The sequence below is a fragment of the Hemitrygon akajei genome, unplaced genomic scaffold (assembly GCF_048418815.1).
Source record: "Hemitrygon akajei unplaced genomic scaffold, sHemAka1.3 Scf000094, whole genome shotgun sequence".
Classification (NCBI taxonomy): Eukaryota; Metazoa; Chordata; class Chondrichthyes; order Myliobatiformes; family Dasyatidae; genus Hemitrygon; species Hemitrygon akajei.
In genome coordinates this window covers 2638768-2655823 of record NW_027331980.1, presented here as the reverse complement: position 1 = coordinate 2655823, position 17056 = coordinate 2638768, and the positions used below count along the sequence as shown (strand labels likewise).

The following is a 17056-nucleotide window of genomic DNA, read 5'->3' as shown; positions in this document are numbered from 1 at the left end:
AAAGAATGCTTTAAAAAATCATAATAAATTAAACTACAAAGTTTACATTTTTTAAGATTAAAAAATTACGGAACTGGAGCCAAATTTGTAAAGAATACTTAATCACAGGGTATAAATTTAAATTAGCAACTTTAGCTAATTGTATAGCCAATTGTAAAGCAGCTCCAAATAACGAGGTTAAATAAAACTGTTTCACAGCTTTCAATTCCAAATCTACCCAAATTGGCCGTTCCTTCTTATCAACCCAGTGTAACCAAAAGGACATATATGGCACATTAACAGCCCAGTAATTCATTCTTAAATTAGGTGAAGTAAGATCTCCATCCTTTTTCAATTTTTGTAAGTGACATTTACTAATTCTTGGTCTCTTATCATTCCATATAAAAGATGAGATAATAGAATCAATCCGATCAAAAAAACATCTTCGTCAAAAAAACAGGGATATTCTGAAATAAATATAACAATTTTGGTAAAATCAGCATTTTGACTATATGGATGTGACCAACAAGTGAAATTGTAAGTGGGTTCCATCCACTAAATAAATACTTCATAGAATCTACTCAGGGAACAAAATTAGCTTTGTAAAGATCCTTATTTTTTTTAGAGATTATAACGCATAAATATCTAAAAGAATCCATAATGTTGAAAGGAGTATTACCATATATAGAAACAGATTCATTTAAAGGAAACAGTTCATTTTTATTAAAATTTATTTTATATCCAGAAATATCTCCAAATTCATTAAATAATTTTAGCAAGGCAGGGAGATTCCTTGGGATTAGATACATAAACCAGAAAATCGTCAGCGTAAAGAGAAATCTCATTCACAAGAATCCCATGAATATCTTTAGCTTCACGAAGAGTGATACCAAGGGATTCTAATTTTAAGTTAAATATCAAAGGACTTAATAGACAACTTTGTCTTGTCCTCCGTGAAAGCTGAAAAAAGAGATCTACAATTATTAGTAATAACAGAGGCAATAGGAGTTTTATATATCATTCTAATCCAATTATTTAAATTAACACCAAAACCAAATTTCTCTAAAACATTAAATAAATATTTCCATGCAACTCGATTGAACGCTTTTTCAGCATCGAAAGAGATGACACATTGTGGAGTTTTAAAAGAAGATGGGTATATAATGTTAAATAATCTCCAAACATTTGAAAAGGAATAACGGCCGTTTATAAAGCCTGTTTGATCTTTAAAAATAACTTTACCCAAAAACTTTCCAACCAATTGGCCGTTATCTTTGACAGGATCTGAGCATCAACATTCAATAATGAAATAGGTCTGTATGAGGCACAATCAGAAGGACCTTTATTCATTTTAAGAATTAAAGCAATAGAAGCATCTTAAAAAGTAAAGTGTAAATCGCCTTTCACAAAAGAGTCCTTAAACATTTCCTACATATACGGAGACAGCAATTTTCCAGTTTTTTAATAAAATTCTACAGGGTACCCATCAAGTCCAGGGGCCTTACCAGATAGATGGCATTGAAAAAATAGCTTTATGAATTTTGGCTTTGGTAATTTGGGCATCAAGAGTTTTTTGATCATTAACAGAAATTCGAGGAAAAACGATCTTTCGTTAAAAAAAAATCATTTTAGAAGAATCTACTGGAAATTTAAATTTATAAAGTTCAGTATAAATATCTTGAAAAATCTTATTAATATCTTCATATTCCCAAGTCAGGGTACCATCTTTCCTACAGATTTTCAACATTTGCCTTTTGGCTCTGGCCGTTTTTAATTGAGATGCAAGCAGTTTGTTATTTTTATCTCAAAACATATAAAATTGACTTTTTAGCTTAAGCAAATAGCCTTCAATAGGATGAGTTAATAATAAATTATATTGTGATTGAAGTTCCATCCTTTGTTTAAATAAGTCAATATCTGGGGAAATCACATAAATATTATCTAAGTAACTTGTTTTGTAATCTTATCTAATTCTACTTTAGTCTGTTTTTTCTGGTTAGCAGAATAAGAAATGATCTGACCACCTGAAAATGCTTTAAACGTATCCCATATGATTAATTTAGATGTAGCCCCTATAACATTAAAAAGAAAAAAATTATTTTACCTGGTTTTCAATGAAGCTAACAAAGTCTGAATTCTGCAATGATGTCTGAGACAGGCGCCAAGGTGGGTGGGCAAGGATGGCATCATCAAATTCGAAAGACAAACTGAAAGCTGCATGAGCAGATACAGCGATAGTATCACATTCACAATTCTTAACAGTAGGCAAGAAGAAAAGGTCAACTATAATATAATCGATCCTTGAATATTTTCTATAAACATGTGACAAAAAAGAATATTCTCTATCATCAGGGTGTAAATATCTGCATAATCCAATCCAAAAATCAGTCAAAAAGGAATTAATAAGTAATGAGGAGTGATTTGGAAGTTGCTGGTTGGTTGAGCTCTTGTCAATCAAAGGATTTAAACAACAGTTAAAATCCCTGCCCATTACCAACATATATTCATTTAAATGAGGCAGTACAGCAAATACATTTTTTAAAAAAAAGATCATCTAAGTTAGGACCGTACAAATTGACCAAAACAGCTTTTCTGTTACAAATTACTCCTTTAACAATTAAAAATCCACTAAAGAATCTGACTTAATATCCTCTTGAATGAACAAAATACTGGATTTAACAGACACTCCTTTAGTTTTACTTTGAGAAGTGAAGTGAAATTGCAAAGTCTTCCACAATCCAAAAAACCTATTTTGATCTCCCTCCTTGATATGCGTCTCCTGGGCAAAAATTGTATCAGGTTGAAATCGATTAATGATTTTAAAAGTCTTTTTTCATTTGATAGGATGATTCCAACCATGTACATTCTAACTTATTACATTAATCTGTTTAGATTCCATACTATAATTTTAGTCTACTTTACACATACCAATTGGCACATACCAATACGGGATGGTCAAAAATGGTGGCGATGGAGAATACAACACACAGAAAACACACATGCTCCGGAACCACCCAATGGGAAAAAAAACCCTCATTCTAACTCCATCCTACTCCCCCCACAGCCCAGAAAAAGCAGGCACCCTATGATAGAAAACACAGGCAAGACTGCTCTGTCTGTCCGAAAAAAAAGATTAAAAAAGGTTCTCCATCCCTCCCCCAGTTAAAAAATGAAACCCACTGACCTTGTAAAAGGAACGACAAAGTCTCAACAAAGGAAAATGTTTACATTCCAGCATCTACAAACTATCCCATGTTTATATTTAATCTTTTTTTAAACAAAGAGGAAACCAAAAAATTGTTATCTCTTAAAAAGTAAAAAACAGCTCCATCTTAAACTTAATATTAAAACCCCCAAAAAAGCTTTAAATTCAGTTATAAGATGCAATAATATTCATTATATAAAAACATATTAATATATTGAAAAGAATTTAAAAAATAAGCAGTTATTAAAATCTAAAACATATTACCTAGAGAAACCAAGCATAGTGTTTAATAACAGATCAACACAATCTTTAAAACTAATATTATACAAATAATTGAAACCTCCGCTATGAATATATAAGAGAACGAAATAGCCCCATTAGTTGGAAGAACTACCAGTTAGTTAATTAAGAAAAAAACACAAACAATATCAAACCAGCTATTAGGTTAAAGGAGTAAGTCCTTTTATGTTCTTTTTCTACATTGAATGTCCAAATAACCATTTAAACAGTCATACTTGAACCATAAATCTTCTTACCAAAAACACCAATGATATGCAATAATAAACAAGTCCCCTAATGTTCTTTTAATAGTCTCTCAATGAAATGTCCAAGTAGCCTTCATAAATCTTCTTTCCGAAATGCTATTATGCAGATAATATGCCAGACAGTTCAATCGGCGGTCACAGCAGGTATAGTTTAAACAAACGGCAGTGCAACTTTAGGATCACAAAATGTACGAGGAGGAGAATCAGGAGGAAAAACTTTAATCCTTGTTGGGTGACGCAAGGAAGGAAACAATTTCTTATCATATGCCTGTTTCATTCCCAGAGCAATTTTTAATCTTTGTTCCATTACCTCCTTAGAAAAATCTTCATAACAACCGAGCTCAGATGTCTCAAATCTAAAAACTCTGTTGTCTTGCCTGTCGCATTATTTGACTTTTAATCCTAAAATAATGAGAACAAACCAGAACAGCCCTTGGTTTATTTGGATCTTGAGATCTCGAAGTAAAAGTTCTGTCTGCTCTTTCTACAGTAGGCGGCTGTGATAATATAGAAGGAAATAAGGTATGAAAAAGCTTACCAATGTAAGCAGTTTAATCTCCATTTTCAACTCCTTCCTGCAGCCCAACAATTTGTATATTCCTTCGGCGAGACCTAGTTTCCAGGTCTATAATCTTATTTCGATATCATTCCAAACGAGTTTTACTTTATTTTACTTTCAAGCAATTTTTGCTTAATTATCTTCAATTCCTCTTTGTGTATAGTGACTTGAGCTTCCAGATCCTTAAGTTTTCCCAGAAATGACATCATTTCATTACTATTCTTTTCAAGTTAGTCTTTAAATGAACTGTGTCCAAGCCATATCTTCAGCCCACAATGGCATTTCATCAGATCCTTCCTTTTGCATCTTTCCTTTCCCGTTGCCTTTATCGCTAGGTTCAGACAAGTATTTCCCACTCCTCAAAGACATATGGTTCCCATTCAAGAATCAGCAACTGAAGATATTAAATTCGGTTTAAACTAGGGGGAAAGGGACAAAACTAAGAGCAGCTCAGAAACTGCTGTTACTCCATTCACAGACAGGCGCAGCCTCCAGGAGCTATTCAAATCTTGATTGACTTGATTGCACAATCCATCTGCCAAAACTACTTGAGCCAAAGCCTCAAAGCTCCACTTCTTCACTGGCCACACTCCACCCCAGTCAATATTAAACTCCAGTCCCATTAAAGGTGAATATGCAGTAGAAGAAACTCCTCCCATGCCCAGAACTGGATGTGGTGAGCAGCAGCAATCATTGCAGAGTTCAGCACCGATAGTCACTCTCAAAATAGCTTTAGCAACAGTGATGTACAAATATCCAGCATGCAGCTTATTGAAACTTTCTCCCCAGTGTGAACCCGATAGTGTGTCACAAGTAGAACATGCTGTGAGATTTCACTGCTAACGTAATGGTCTCTGTTATGTTTCACTGCTGAGCTAATGGTTTCTCTGCAGCAGCAATGTTTAGCTTATGACTGGAAATAACAGGGTTTTGGGGTGCCTAGCTATCCAATGGGAGAGATATTGTTCTTTCCTGTGAGTCTGGAAGGTAGATTTTCACGGTCTTTTGCCAGGGAGAGATGAGAAGACATGAGTGAAGAGAAAGGGCCCTTTTTCTTTGTTTTTGATTCCTTTACTAATCCTATAGTCAAAGTAAGAATTAAATAGCTCAATTGTTTAATCGCAGATTGTGTACGATTTGTTATTTTTGGGGTACTGATTTGTAACAGGGGACACATCATGCAGCATTCACACAAACGAGATTGCTTATATTTGGCCAAGCTCAGGGGCTATCACCCCCTATATTAAGTTGCTAGCTGAAGCAAGAGTTACATAAGGTTAAATGACTGAGTGAATCGCTCCCCACATTCACAGCAGGTGAACGGCCTCTCCCCACTGTGAACTCAATGATGCACATTTGGTTGGTTTTGCTGACAGAATTACTTCCCAAAGTCTCAGAGGCTGATCGGCCTCTCTCCTGTGTGAACTCAATTGTGTGTCTGTAGATGAGATGACTGAGTCAATCCCTTCCCACACACTGAGCAGGTAAACGGCTTCTCTCCTGTGTGAACTTGATTGTGTGTCTGTAGATGAGATGACTGAGTCAATCCCTTCCCACACACTGAGCTGGTGAACGGCCTCTCCCAGTGTGAACTCGCTGATGTACCTTCATTTGAGATGAACAAGTGAATCCCTACCCACAGTCTGAGCAGGTGAACGGCCTCTCCCAGTGTGAACTTGCTGATGTACCTTCATTTGAGATGAACAAGTGAATCCCTATCCACATTCTGAGCAGGTGAACGGCCTCTCCCAGTGTGAACTTGCTGGTGTGCCAATAGGATGGATGACTGAGTGAATCCCTTCCCACAGACTGAGCAGGTGAATGGTCTCTCCCCAGTGTGAACTCGCTGATGTACCTTAAGTTTAGATGACTGAGAGAATCCCTTCCCACAGTCTGAGCAGGTGAACGGCTTCTCCCCAGTGTGAACTCTCCGATGTGTTAGTAGGTGAGATGACAAAGCAAATCCCTTCCCACAGTCTGAGCAGGTGAACGGCCACTCACCAGTGTGAACTCGCTGATGTACCTTCAGTTGGGATGAGCAAGTGAATCCCTTCCCACAGTCCGAACAGGTGAATGGCCTCTCTCCAGTGTGAACTCGCTGATGTACCTTCAGTTGGAACGAAGAAGTAAATCCCTTCCCACAGTCTGAGCAAGTGAATGGCCTCTCGCCAGTGTGAACTGACTGTGCATCATTAGCTGAGATGACTGAGTGAATCTCTTCCCACACACTGAGCAAGTGAACGGACTCTCTCCAGTGTGAACTCGCTGATGTACCTTCAGTTGGGACGAAGAAGTGAATCCCTTCCCACAATCTGAGCAGGTGAATGGCCTCTCCCCAGTGTGAACTCGCTGATGTACCTTCATGTGGGACGAAGAAGTGAATCCCTTCCCACAGTCTGAGCAGGTGAACAGCCTCTCCCCAGTGTGAACTCGCTGATGTACCTTCAGTTCAGATGACTGAGTGAATTCCTTCCCACAGACTGAGCAGGTGAATGGCTTCTCTCCAGTGTGAACTCGCTGATGTACCTTCAGTTCAGATGACTGAGTGAATCCCTTCCCACAGTCTGAGCAGGTGAACGGCCTCTCCCCAGTGTGAACTCGCTGATGTACCTTCAGTTGGGACGATCAAGTGAATCCCTTCCCACAGTCTGAGCAGGTGAATGGCCTCGCCCCAGTGTGAACAGCCCTGTGCAAGTGTAGGTGGGATGATCGAGTGAATCCCTTCCCACAGTCTGAGCAGGTAAATGGTCTCTCCCCAGTGTGAACTCGCTGATGTACCTTCAGTTGGGATGAGCAAGGGAATCCCTTCCCAGTCTGAGCAGGTGAACGGCCGCTCGCCAGTGTGAACTGACTGGTGTCTCAGTAGGTGAGATGATTTAGTGAATCCCTTCCCACACACTGAGCAGGTGAATGGCCTCTCTCCAGTGTGAGCTCTCTGATGTACCTTCAGTTTAGATGAGCAAGTGAATCCCTTCCCACAGTCTGAGCAGGTGAACGGCCGCTCGCCAGTGTGAACTCGCTGATGTACCTTCAGTTTAGATGAGCAAGTGAATCCCTTCCCACAGTCTGAGCAGGTGAACGGCCGCTCGCCAGTGTGAACTGACTGGTGTCTCAGTAGGTGAGATGACTTAGTGAATCCCTTCCCACAGTCTGAGCAGGTGAACGGCCGCTCGCCAGTGTGGGCTTGCTGGTGTGCCATTCGGTCAGATGACTGAGTGAATCCTTCCCCACAAATTCAGCAAATGACCAGCATCTGCCCAGTGTGAACTGACTGGTGTGTCCACAGGTGGGATAACTGACTGAATCCCTTCTCACACTTACAACAGGTGAATGGCCTTGTCCGGTGTGAACTTGCTGATGTACCTTCAGTTGAAATGACCGAGTGAATCCGTTCCCACTGTCTGAGCAGGTGAATGCGTTCCCCCCGTGTAAAATGACGGGCACGCCAGTTGGTCTGATGACCGAGTGAATCCCTTGCTCCTCTTCTTAAATATCTGGACAGAGGCAGCAAAACTGCTGTATTGTGTTTGAGATTCCAGTAGACAAATTCCTTGTCATATTTAACCTGTAAAAAGATTTACAAAATCGATCAATGGGTGTGGGACAACATTTCAGATGAGATCACTTGAGTTGGCAAGGTGTGAGCTGACATCACACTGTTACAGTGAAGTTCAACCCAAGTTGGAGAGAGAAATCATCTTCTAACTGGGCACAGTGCTGGTATCTGGAATGACCATCAAACTCTCTGATGCTCTTCCTGTCTCTATAACATAGGGGCAGTTCTGCCATCTCCAACCTGTGATCTGGCTCAGTTGTCTCTCTCCATTGGTATTATTCCCTGTCCCCAATGAGCTGCATGGGTGCCTGGTCCCACAGGAACTGAAACACTCTCCACGCACCCACCACTCTCTGTGTAAAAAAAACTTATCCCTGACATCCCCTCGGTATCTACTTCAAAGCACCTTAAAACTATGCCCCCTTGTGTTAGTCATTTCAGCCCTGGGAAAGAAACCTCTGACTATCCACACGATCAATGCTCCTCATCATCTTATCCACCTAACAAAAAGGCTCTAAACATAAACAAGGAAATTATACATTGTTTTGAGGATTTATTAGAAGTCTGCAAAACTATGAGGGAAACGATAGGTTAAATGCCAGCAGCTCTTTCCACTGAGGTTGTGTCGGACGACAACCAGAGGTCGTGGGTCAGTGGGGAAGGTGAAAATTTAACGAGAGCATGTGGAAAAGCCCTTCACTGAAATGGTCGCAAGAGTGTGGAATGAGATGCCAGCACAAGTGATGAACGTGAGCTCGGTTTCACCATTTAAGAGAAGTTTGGATGGGAGCCTGGATGGTAGGGGTATGGAGGGTGATGGTCCCGGTGCAGGTAGATGCATTAGTCACCTTAAATGTTTTTTTGGCATTGACTATCTGGGCCAAATAGCTTGTTTCTGTGTTGAACTTCTCCACGTTTCTATGATGGAAAAGCTGGTCTAACTTGCTTCAAAGGGAAAACCAGTAGGCGTGACAATGGAACAGCAATGGCTGGAGTTTCTGGGAGCAACTCGGGAGTTGAGTGATCAATACTTACGAAAGAAGTGGAAGCATTGGAAAGGCAGGAGGACACAACCATGGCTGAAATGAGAAGCCAAACAGAGGGCAAACAAAAGAGCAAAAACTATTGGGAAGCTTTTAGGAACCAACAGAAGACGACTAAAAAAAAGTCAGATGAGCTCAGGAATTGGAATGATGATTAATGAGTCAGTCGTTAATGAGTCTTGGCAGCACCCAACAGTCTGAGGCATTTAGAGGAACAAAATATCCGGGGCCTCAATATCTCCTGAAAACCAAGGTTCCCTGCACCAGTTACCTTTCAACTTTTATTTTGACAGGCACATACAAACTCTACACCCTCAAAATTTCACTTCTGAAGGCCTCCCACTTAGCAAGTACTCCTTTGCCAGAAAACAGCTTGTCCTAAACCACACTTGTCAGATCCCTTGTGATACCATCAAAATTGACCTTTCTCCAATTGAGAATCTCTACCCGTGGTCCAGACCTCTCTTTTTCCATATTTACTTTCAATTTCATGGCATTATGTTCACTAACTTTTGTCACTAGCCGTGGATCATTTCCTAACAGCTTATAGTACATTTATACATCTGGAATTCTACGTACTGATTAAGGGCACATTTGACAAACTCTACCCCATCTATTCCTTTCACAGTATGGGAGTCCCAGTCAATATATGGAAAGTTAAAATCACTTACTAAAACCTTTGTTTCTTGGCATGGTCTGCAATCTCTCTACAAATTTGTTCCTCTAAATCGCTCAGACTGTTGGGTGCAACCAAGTCCCAATAATGGCTAGAATATCATAATTCCCTGTCCTCAGCTCATCTGGAATCTGGATAGAAGGAATGGAGACAGGCTAACCCCTATTGACAACAATGGATCTGGGGTTGAGAGGGTGAACAACTTTAAGTTCCATGGCATAAACATCACCAAGGATCTCACATGGTCTGCATATACTGGCTGTGTTGTGAAAAAAGCACAGCACCTCTTTCACCTCAGATGGTTGAAGAAGTTTGGGATGGGGACCCAAATCCTAAGGACTTTCTACAGGAACACAATTGAGAGCATCCTAACTGGCTGCATCACTGCCTGGTATGGGAACTGTACTTTTCTGAATTGCAAGAACCTTTACTGTAGAGGGAAGAATGGATTAAATTAAATACCAGCAAATTCTGGAAGCAAACATCACACTGTCTGTATAGTGGGAAGTGAGAATTCCCAGTTGCTTGTGTTCGAAGGTGAGTTAAAAGTTAGCGAGGAGTTAAGAGGTGATGAGGTGAATATTATTATTGAAGGAAAAGGGAAAAGTGTAGTTCCTAAATTGAATGAAGAAAATTTAAAGTCTGGATTGATGTCAGAAGCAGCAACCAGGCTACAGAGACAAAGGCTTAGTGCCTGCGAATCAATTACAGGTTGAGTTGGAATGTAAAGGTGCCCCACACGCTATTGTTATTCAAGAGTGTGGTGTGAAAAAGCAGAATTCGAAATGCTGTTTGAGCAAAGAGGGATCGTTTGCAGATCTTAAATTGAGAACTAATAGCATGAAGGGTCCTGAAGAGAAAACTAGCAACTTGCTTAAAATTAAAGAATTGTGTGGAAATTCAGAAAATGGTCTAAGTTTGGAACACATTGTTGATAAAATAACTCCTTTGAAAGGAACCTATGAAAACCTATTCCACACTGGTGCACAAGCTCACCACGTGGGAGTTAACTGGAAAAGGGGCGAGGGTTGATGGGATGCCATTTTAAATAGCAGGATCCGGTTTTAAGGGATTTCGTCAAAGCATGTGAATAATAAAGACAACCCCCATGGAAGATTGACTGTTAAGTTTGAAAAGTACAATAAAGATGAGTATTTGCATGAACTTTTGTAGTATACACGTAAGATAAGATCACAACTCTGTAGTTTTTGTTTGCTGGAGAAAAGGAAAATAAAAATAGGTAGTTATTAAATTGGTCTGATGCTACAAGACTTTAGTAAGGTACAAGATGTTAAGATATTAAAGGAAGTGACAATGTAATCGTTAACTGTTTAGATGCTGAATTGAATGTATGACTGTATTACTTTATTTAAAAAAAACTCTTTTTTATTGTGTTAGATTCTGAAATCCTGTAAGACTCTGTATTAATTCATTTTTACCGATGGTAAAAAAGCTTTGAAGGAAGGGGGTTTTACGAATGTGCCACAACTCTGGTTGGTACAAAGTACAAAGTACAAAATACAAAAAGTAGCCCCCTCCTTTTTGAGAATCGCAAGATCGCTATTAATTCGGGTCTGAGACCCAGGAAATGAGAGAGAGACGTCCAGAATACACAAGGCTTGGAATGTGTCCTGGCCTCAGCAAGACAGAATCACTGATAACGGCCATTGTCAATTGGAAACAGAATTGTGTATTGAGTACTGTACCATTCATTGAAGCCCTCAGGGGAGGACCAGAGTGGGCTGGTTGAGGGATTGCATCATCCCAACCTGACTGACATCTGAGACCCCGTGAGTAAGGATAAAAGAGGATCTGGGGAACAACCCCTTTAGACGCACCAGGAGAAACGTATGAGACCAGTGGGGACTTGTGTGTGTGTCCATCCTTGCCTGGAACATAGTGGCATAGTGGAACAAGCCAATGGTACTTTGAAAGATAAGTTGGCAAAACTTACACAAGAAACTAGTACTACTTGTTGGTGTAACCAGAATGAGAGTGCACCCTATCAAGTGGGAAATAGTAACTGTACCGAGAATCAAACATGATACCCTTGAACCACTAAATGGAACTTATTGGGTTTGTGGAAATGGGGCCTATCCCTGGCTGCCGGGAGAAAGAACAGGGCAGCGGCATGGAACCACACCCTACCAGACGGGTTCTTGAGGGGGGACGAGGGTTGGAGTGGTTGTTGCTACTTGGCCGACCTTGTGCCACACTTGAGGATCCAGGCTCAGCCTCAGGATCACCCCATCGGAATAGGCAACGAAGGGGTATAACGGAATCTGAGAGATTTCGGATGATTGCCTCTCCCTCCTATGGGGTAGCCAGAAATTCCAGGGAAATAATTAATTTAGCAGCCGCTGTAGAAGAATTGGCCAATAATACAGCCGGAGCAGTGATTGATTGATTGATTGATTGATTGACACTCAAGCACAGGTAACTGAGATGATTGCAATTGCAATTCACCAAAATGACAGAATCAGATGGCCCAAGTCTTTATATTAGCAGAAAAATGAGGGACCTGTGCTATCATAGGTAAGGAATGCTGTACTTATACCCCGATGAATCTTCCAATATTACTGACTTGTCTAAACACATACCCAAGAGATTCAGAAAATTCAAGATGTTGGCAGTAAGCTGCACAATTTTGGACCAGTAAGGCAGGGGAGGGTGGCCCTGGCCCTTCAATATATCCGGGGACTTCTGGAGGTTGTTTTTGCATTTTGGAAGTCTGATTGTATTAATTTTGTTTATTGTCTGTATCCTACGGTGCCTTTGGCCATGTTTTCTATCATGTTGGAGAAGCAACAATCTGTTTTGAAAGGTTATAGTGCAATAATAAAAAGGAGGAATGATAAAGTTTTAAGGGTATTGGGGGATGTAAGAAATGATTCTTGGACTCTTGTAAATAACGGGTTAAAATTAAGTGCGAACTTATGTGTGCTCTGTTCTGGATAGTGTGCAAATTTCTGTTTTGTCCTTCATTGAAGAATCTGCTTGCAGCTTGTTTAGATTAATGACTCACAGATGTCTCTTGGGAACATTATGTGGAGTTGAGTTCTCATGAGACACGAAATGAACTGAGTTCCCTCCTTTCTCTAACGAAGGAGAATAACTGTTAAGGATTGGACAGAACATTCATTTCTAATTAAAACCCTGATTTAGTGGACTCTCTAATCTAAGAAATTACCGGTAAGTTTTGTTCCGACAGACTTGCTGGGAGTACCGGTTGAACTAAAGTGCTCTTTGTTTCCTAGTTCTATAAACTGTAATGCTTCTGCATGTTACACAGAGGTTCGTCACGAGCCCCCAGAGGGAGAGGAATTCTGTCTCTCTGATGCTTGGCTCCGAGCTTCTCAGCGGCTGAGTTCAAACAAATAAACTGGTCATAAGGATAAAGTAAAGAGCTGCTTGTGGTGTGGTTATTGGTCCGGCGAATTTAAGTTACACCATTAAAAAGTATCTCACCCGGATACATCACACCTTTGTGTGGCTACTCTCTTCTTTTGAATTCAAGAAATAGCAGAGAACTGTGGACTTCGCTGAGCACGTCATGGAAACAAGCCTCCCCTCCATGGACTCGCTCTATACTTCCTGCTGCCTCAGTAAATCAGGCAACATAATTAAAGATTCCCAGAACTCCAGACCAGACATTCTCAATTCTCAACCACCCATCGGGTCGAAGATAAATGAAAACAGAAAAACAGAAAACGTACCACCAGGCCTAGGGACATTTTCCATTCTGCTGTTATAAGCAAACTGAATGTTCCTCAGCATTATAAGATGGACTCTTGACTTCACAATGTAACTCGATGTGACCTTGCACCAGATGTCCACCTGCAGTGGATTTTCTCTGTGACCATAATGCTTTGTTACACTCTGTTAAAGTTTTACCATCATCTACTGTTGTAATGTGCTGATCTGAGAGGATGGTATGCAAGACAAGATTTTCACTGAACCTCGGTACATGACAATAATAAACAATTCCCCACTTTAACTGTGTGGGAATATTAGACAGACTGAGCTTCTCCTCTGGAACTTCTGGAGGGAGATTTCACTGAGGTGTACAAATGTTTGAGAAGCCCGGAAAAACAGAAAAGGCTTCCCTCTTGCATTAATCGGGTTATATACCTCGAAACACTGGCTGCAATTCGGCAATTTGTAACAGTGGAATGGAGACGATAGAAAAAAATGCCCACCCACAATGAGAGGACGTGACAGATTTGGATCTCACTCCCTTGTCTGAACTGAAGAAAGATTAAACTGCACAACCACGAGAAATAAACCCACAGACGTAAGGAACCACACACGTGATGTCAGACCCCGGTGTAGCAAACCCATGTATGACATCAGGCATGTGGAGGGGGGAGGGAAGAGGAGGGAATAGGATTTTTGGTTCCATGGCTCTCTTCCAGGGAAGGTGGGACCTGTACAGAAGGGACCACAACAAGACTGAAAGTATTCTATGTAATTAGTTTTGCTACAACAAGTGTATGGGACATTGGAAAAAAAGTTGAATTTCCCCATGGGGATGAATAAAGTATCTATCTATCTATCTATCTTTGGAAACTGAAGATCTGAAGGCAGATCAGTCACCTACACCAAATGGTTTACACACACAGTTCTGAAAGAGGTGGCCGGAGAGATTGTGGAGGCATTACTAATGATCCTTCAAGAATCACTAAATTTAGGAATGGTTCTGGAAGACTGGAAAATTGCAAAAGTCACTCCACTCCAGGAAGGGAGAGAGGCAGAAGAAAGGAAACTATAGGCCACTTAGTCTGACAGTGGTTTGAAAGATGTTGGAGTCGATTGTTAAGGATGTGAGTTCGGGCTACTTGGAGGCACACAAGTATCTGGGAGTACAGTTAGACGAGAAGCTAGACTGGACTGCCAACACAGATGCCTTGTGCAGGAAGGCACAGAGTCGACTGTACTTCCTTAGAAGGTTGGCGTCATTCAATGTCTGTAGTGAGATGCTGAAGATGTTCTATAGGTCAGTTGTGGAGAGCGCCCTCTTCTTTTTGGTGGCGTGTTGGGGAGGAAGCATCAAGAAGAGGGACGCCTCACGTCTTAATAAGCTGGTAAGGAAGGCGGGCTCTGTCGTGGGCAAAGTACTGGAGAGTTTAACATCGGTAGCTGAGCGAAGGGCGCTGAGTAGGCTACGGTCAATTATGGAAAACTCTGAACATCCTCTACATAGCACCATCCAGAGACAGAGAAGCAGTTTCAGTGACAGGTTACTATCGATGCAATGCTCCTCAGACAGGATGAAGAGGTCAATACTCCCCAATGCCATTAGGCTTTACAATTCAACTGCCAGGACTTAAGAACTTTTTAAAAGCTATTATTAATGCTTTTTGAGATAGTGATTTAGATGCATATCATATTTTTTACTGAGTTAAGTATTGTATGTAATTAGTTTTGCTACAACAAGTGTATGGGACATTGGAAAAAAGTTGAATTTCCCAATGGGGATGAATAAAGTATCTATCTATCTATCTAAAATAGGCTGGACTTTGCATTGTTTCCTCAAGGGAAAATCTTGCCTGATGAATTTGGTGGAAAGCTTTGAGAAATAATAAACAGGGTAGACAAAGGAGAGTTGGTTGATATTGTGTACTTGGAATTTCAGACCTTTGACAAAGTACCACACATGAGGCTCCTTAACGAGCTCTGAGCCTGGTTGGGCGGCGATGAGGAAGGAGCTGATCTCGGGTTTGTGTAAATCGAAGGGCGGTTGCAGTGGGACAGGGCCGGGACTGAGTCAGACGGCTGGACAGTCTGGGCCAGGAATGTAGGATCAGTTAGTTCTGGTTCCCCAAGCTGTGAGAGTGGATGTCGGTGACGAGGATCTGTCTACATGTATCGGTGTGGGGTAAATGGTGGGAAAGTTGTGGGGTTACTGGCGGGGTAGAGGGAGGTTGGGGATGTGGGTTATCGGACACAGTGTGACCCGGGAGGATGGGTCCTAGGGCAGATTTAGTTGTAAGCAAAGGAGGATCTGGTCCATTTCATCAGACAGCTTTTACGAAGCAACAAATCTTTCTTTATATTAATCAGTCTAATCTTGTTGCTAACATTGTGTTTGTCACAGAGCCTAGAGTCTGGGAACAGCTCGACGGTAGGAAGCAGATGGTGATGATGGGAGGTTGTTTATTGGAGTCAAGGCCCGTGTCTCCTGGAGCTCCCCAGGGTAACACCCATTGCTACTTGTCATCTACATTATGTCAATAATCTGGTTGAGAATGTACAGGGTCTGGGTAGTGAGTTTGCAGCAAGTAATTGCAAACAATTACTTCTTTTTGCAAAATAGTAAATATAAACACCCCTCTTTCCCTCTCCACACTCAGAACCGACCAAAAGCTACTTCAGAAGATGCAAGCTCTTCAAATGAGCAAACACTGAGGGAATGTGAGTGACTTTAAAGAGCTGGGATACTGACAGTACATTACAGACCTGGAGTGATTGCAACTGGGTCTGACAGACTTAACTGATACATTCATTCTCACCTCAACTATTCCCTACTTTATTTTGTACAGTATGTAATTTCTAAAGGACCAGTGTTTGAGTAAATGAGACTCACCAAACTTGCTCCTGACTGAATCAATGGAAACCCTGAGTCCCAGAACCACTGAAACCCAGAAACACTGGGTTTCTCTCCAGTCAGTGCTCTCAGTCCTCGGGCTGGTTCACATGTTGCTGTTCCCTCGTCTTCAGTCGCGGTTTGCTTCCAGTTGTGGGTTTTTATTCAGATAAATCTCTCACCACAGGTCTAACTTTAACAAGAGAGATAAGGAACCATGTTAACAATACAAAGCAGAACAAAATATTCCTGCTCACTGAAATCTAAACAGTGAAGACAAATATAACGATCTCAGTGAACAAATCTGTAATTGTCCTCGCACGTCACAAAACCTGATATGGGATAGGAAGGAGTCATCGTTCAGTCATGGTAAGATACAAGATGCAGGAACAGAATTAGGTGATTCGATCCATTGAGTCTGCTCCACCACTGAACCATGGCTGAGATTTATTCCAACACCATATTCCTGCCTTCCTCCTGTAACTCTGAAGCTACTTAGCAATCATGAACATATTAATCTCTGCCATAAATATACCCAAATGACAGCCTCAGCCAACCTCTGTGGCAACAAATTCCACAGATCAGACATCTTTTGGCAGAAGAAATTTTTCTCATCTCAGTTTTAAAGGGAAGCGTCTTTATTCTGAGACTGTGCCCTCAGAACCCAGACTCTCCATCTAATGGAAACATCCTCTCCATGTCCACTGTATCCAGGCTTTTCAGCATTCGGTAGGTTTACTTAACCACCCCCTCCCCTTTCACCCCCGTCTGAACTCCATTGAGCACAACCCCATAACCATCAAATGCTCCTCATACATAAAGCCGATCATTCCTGAGATTATTCACATGAACCTTGTTACTAATCCCTCCACCACCCCCACCGTCCCTCTGAACTCCATTGAGCACA

The 17056-nt window shown here is 41.1% G+C and overlaps 1 protein-coding gene across 1 annotated transcript; it reads right to left on the bottom strand.

Annotated features, from left to right (window-relative positions):
• Positions 1-692: 692 nt before the first annotated feature.
• Positions 693-16502, bottom strand: LOC140722943 (uncharacterized). The gene is made up of 4 exons (XM_073037569.1): positions 16150-16502; positions 6899-7853; positions 3721-6466; positions 693-2193 (listed from the first exon to the last, which is right to left on the bottom strand). Exons 2-3 carry the CDS (start codon positions 7485-7487, stop codon positions 5979-5981), a joined length of 1077 nt encoding a protein of 358 aa, XP_072893670.1. The 5' UTR covers positions 7488-7853; positions 16150-16502; the 3' UTR covers positions 693-2193; positions 3721-5978.
• Positions 16503-17056: the final 554 nt, after the last annotated feature.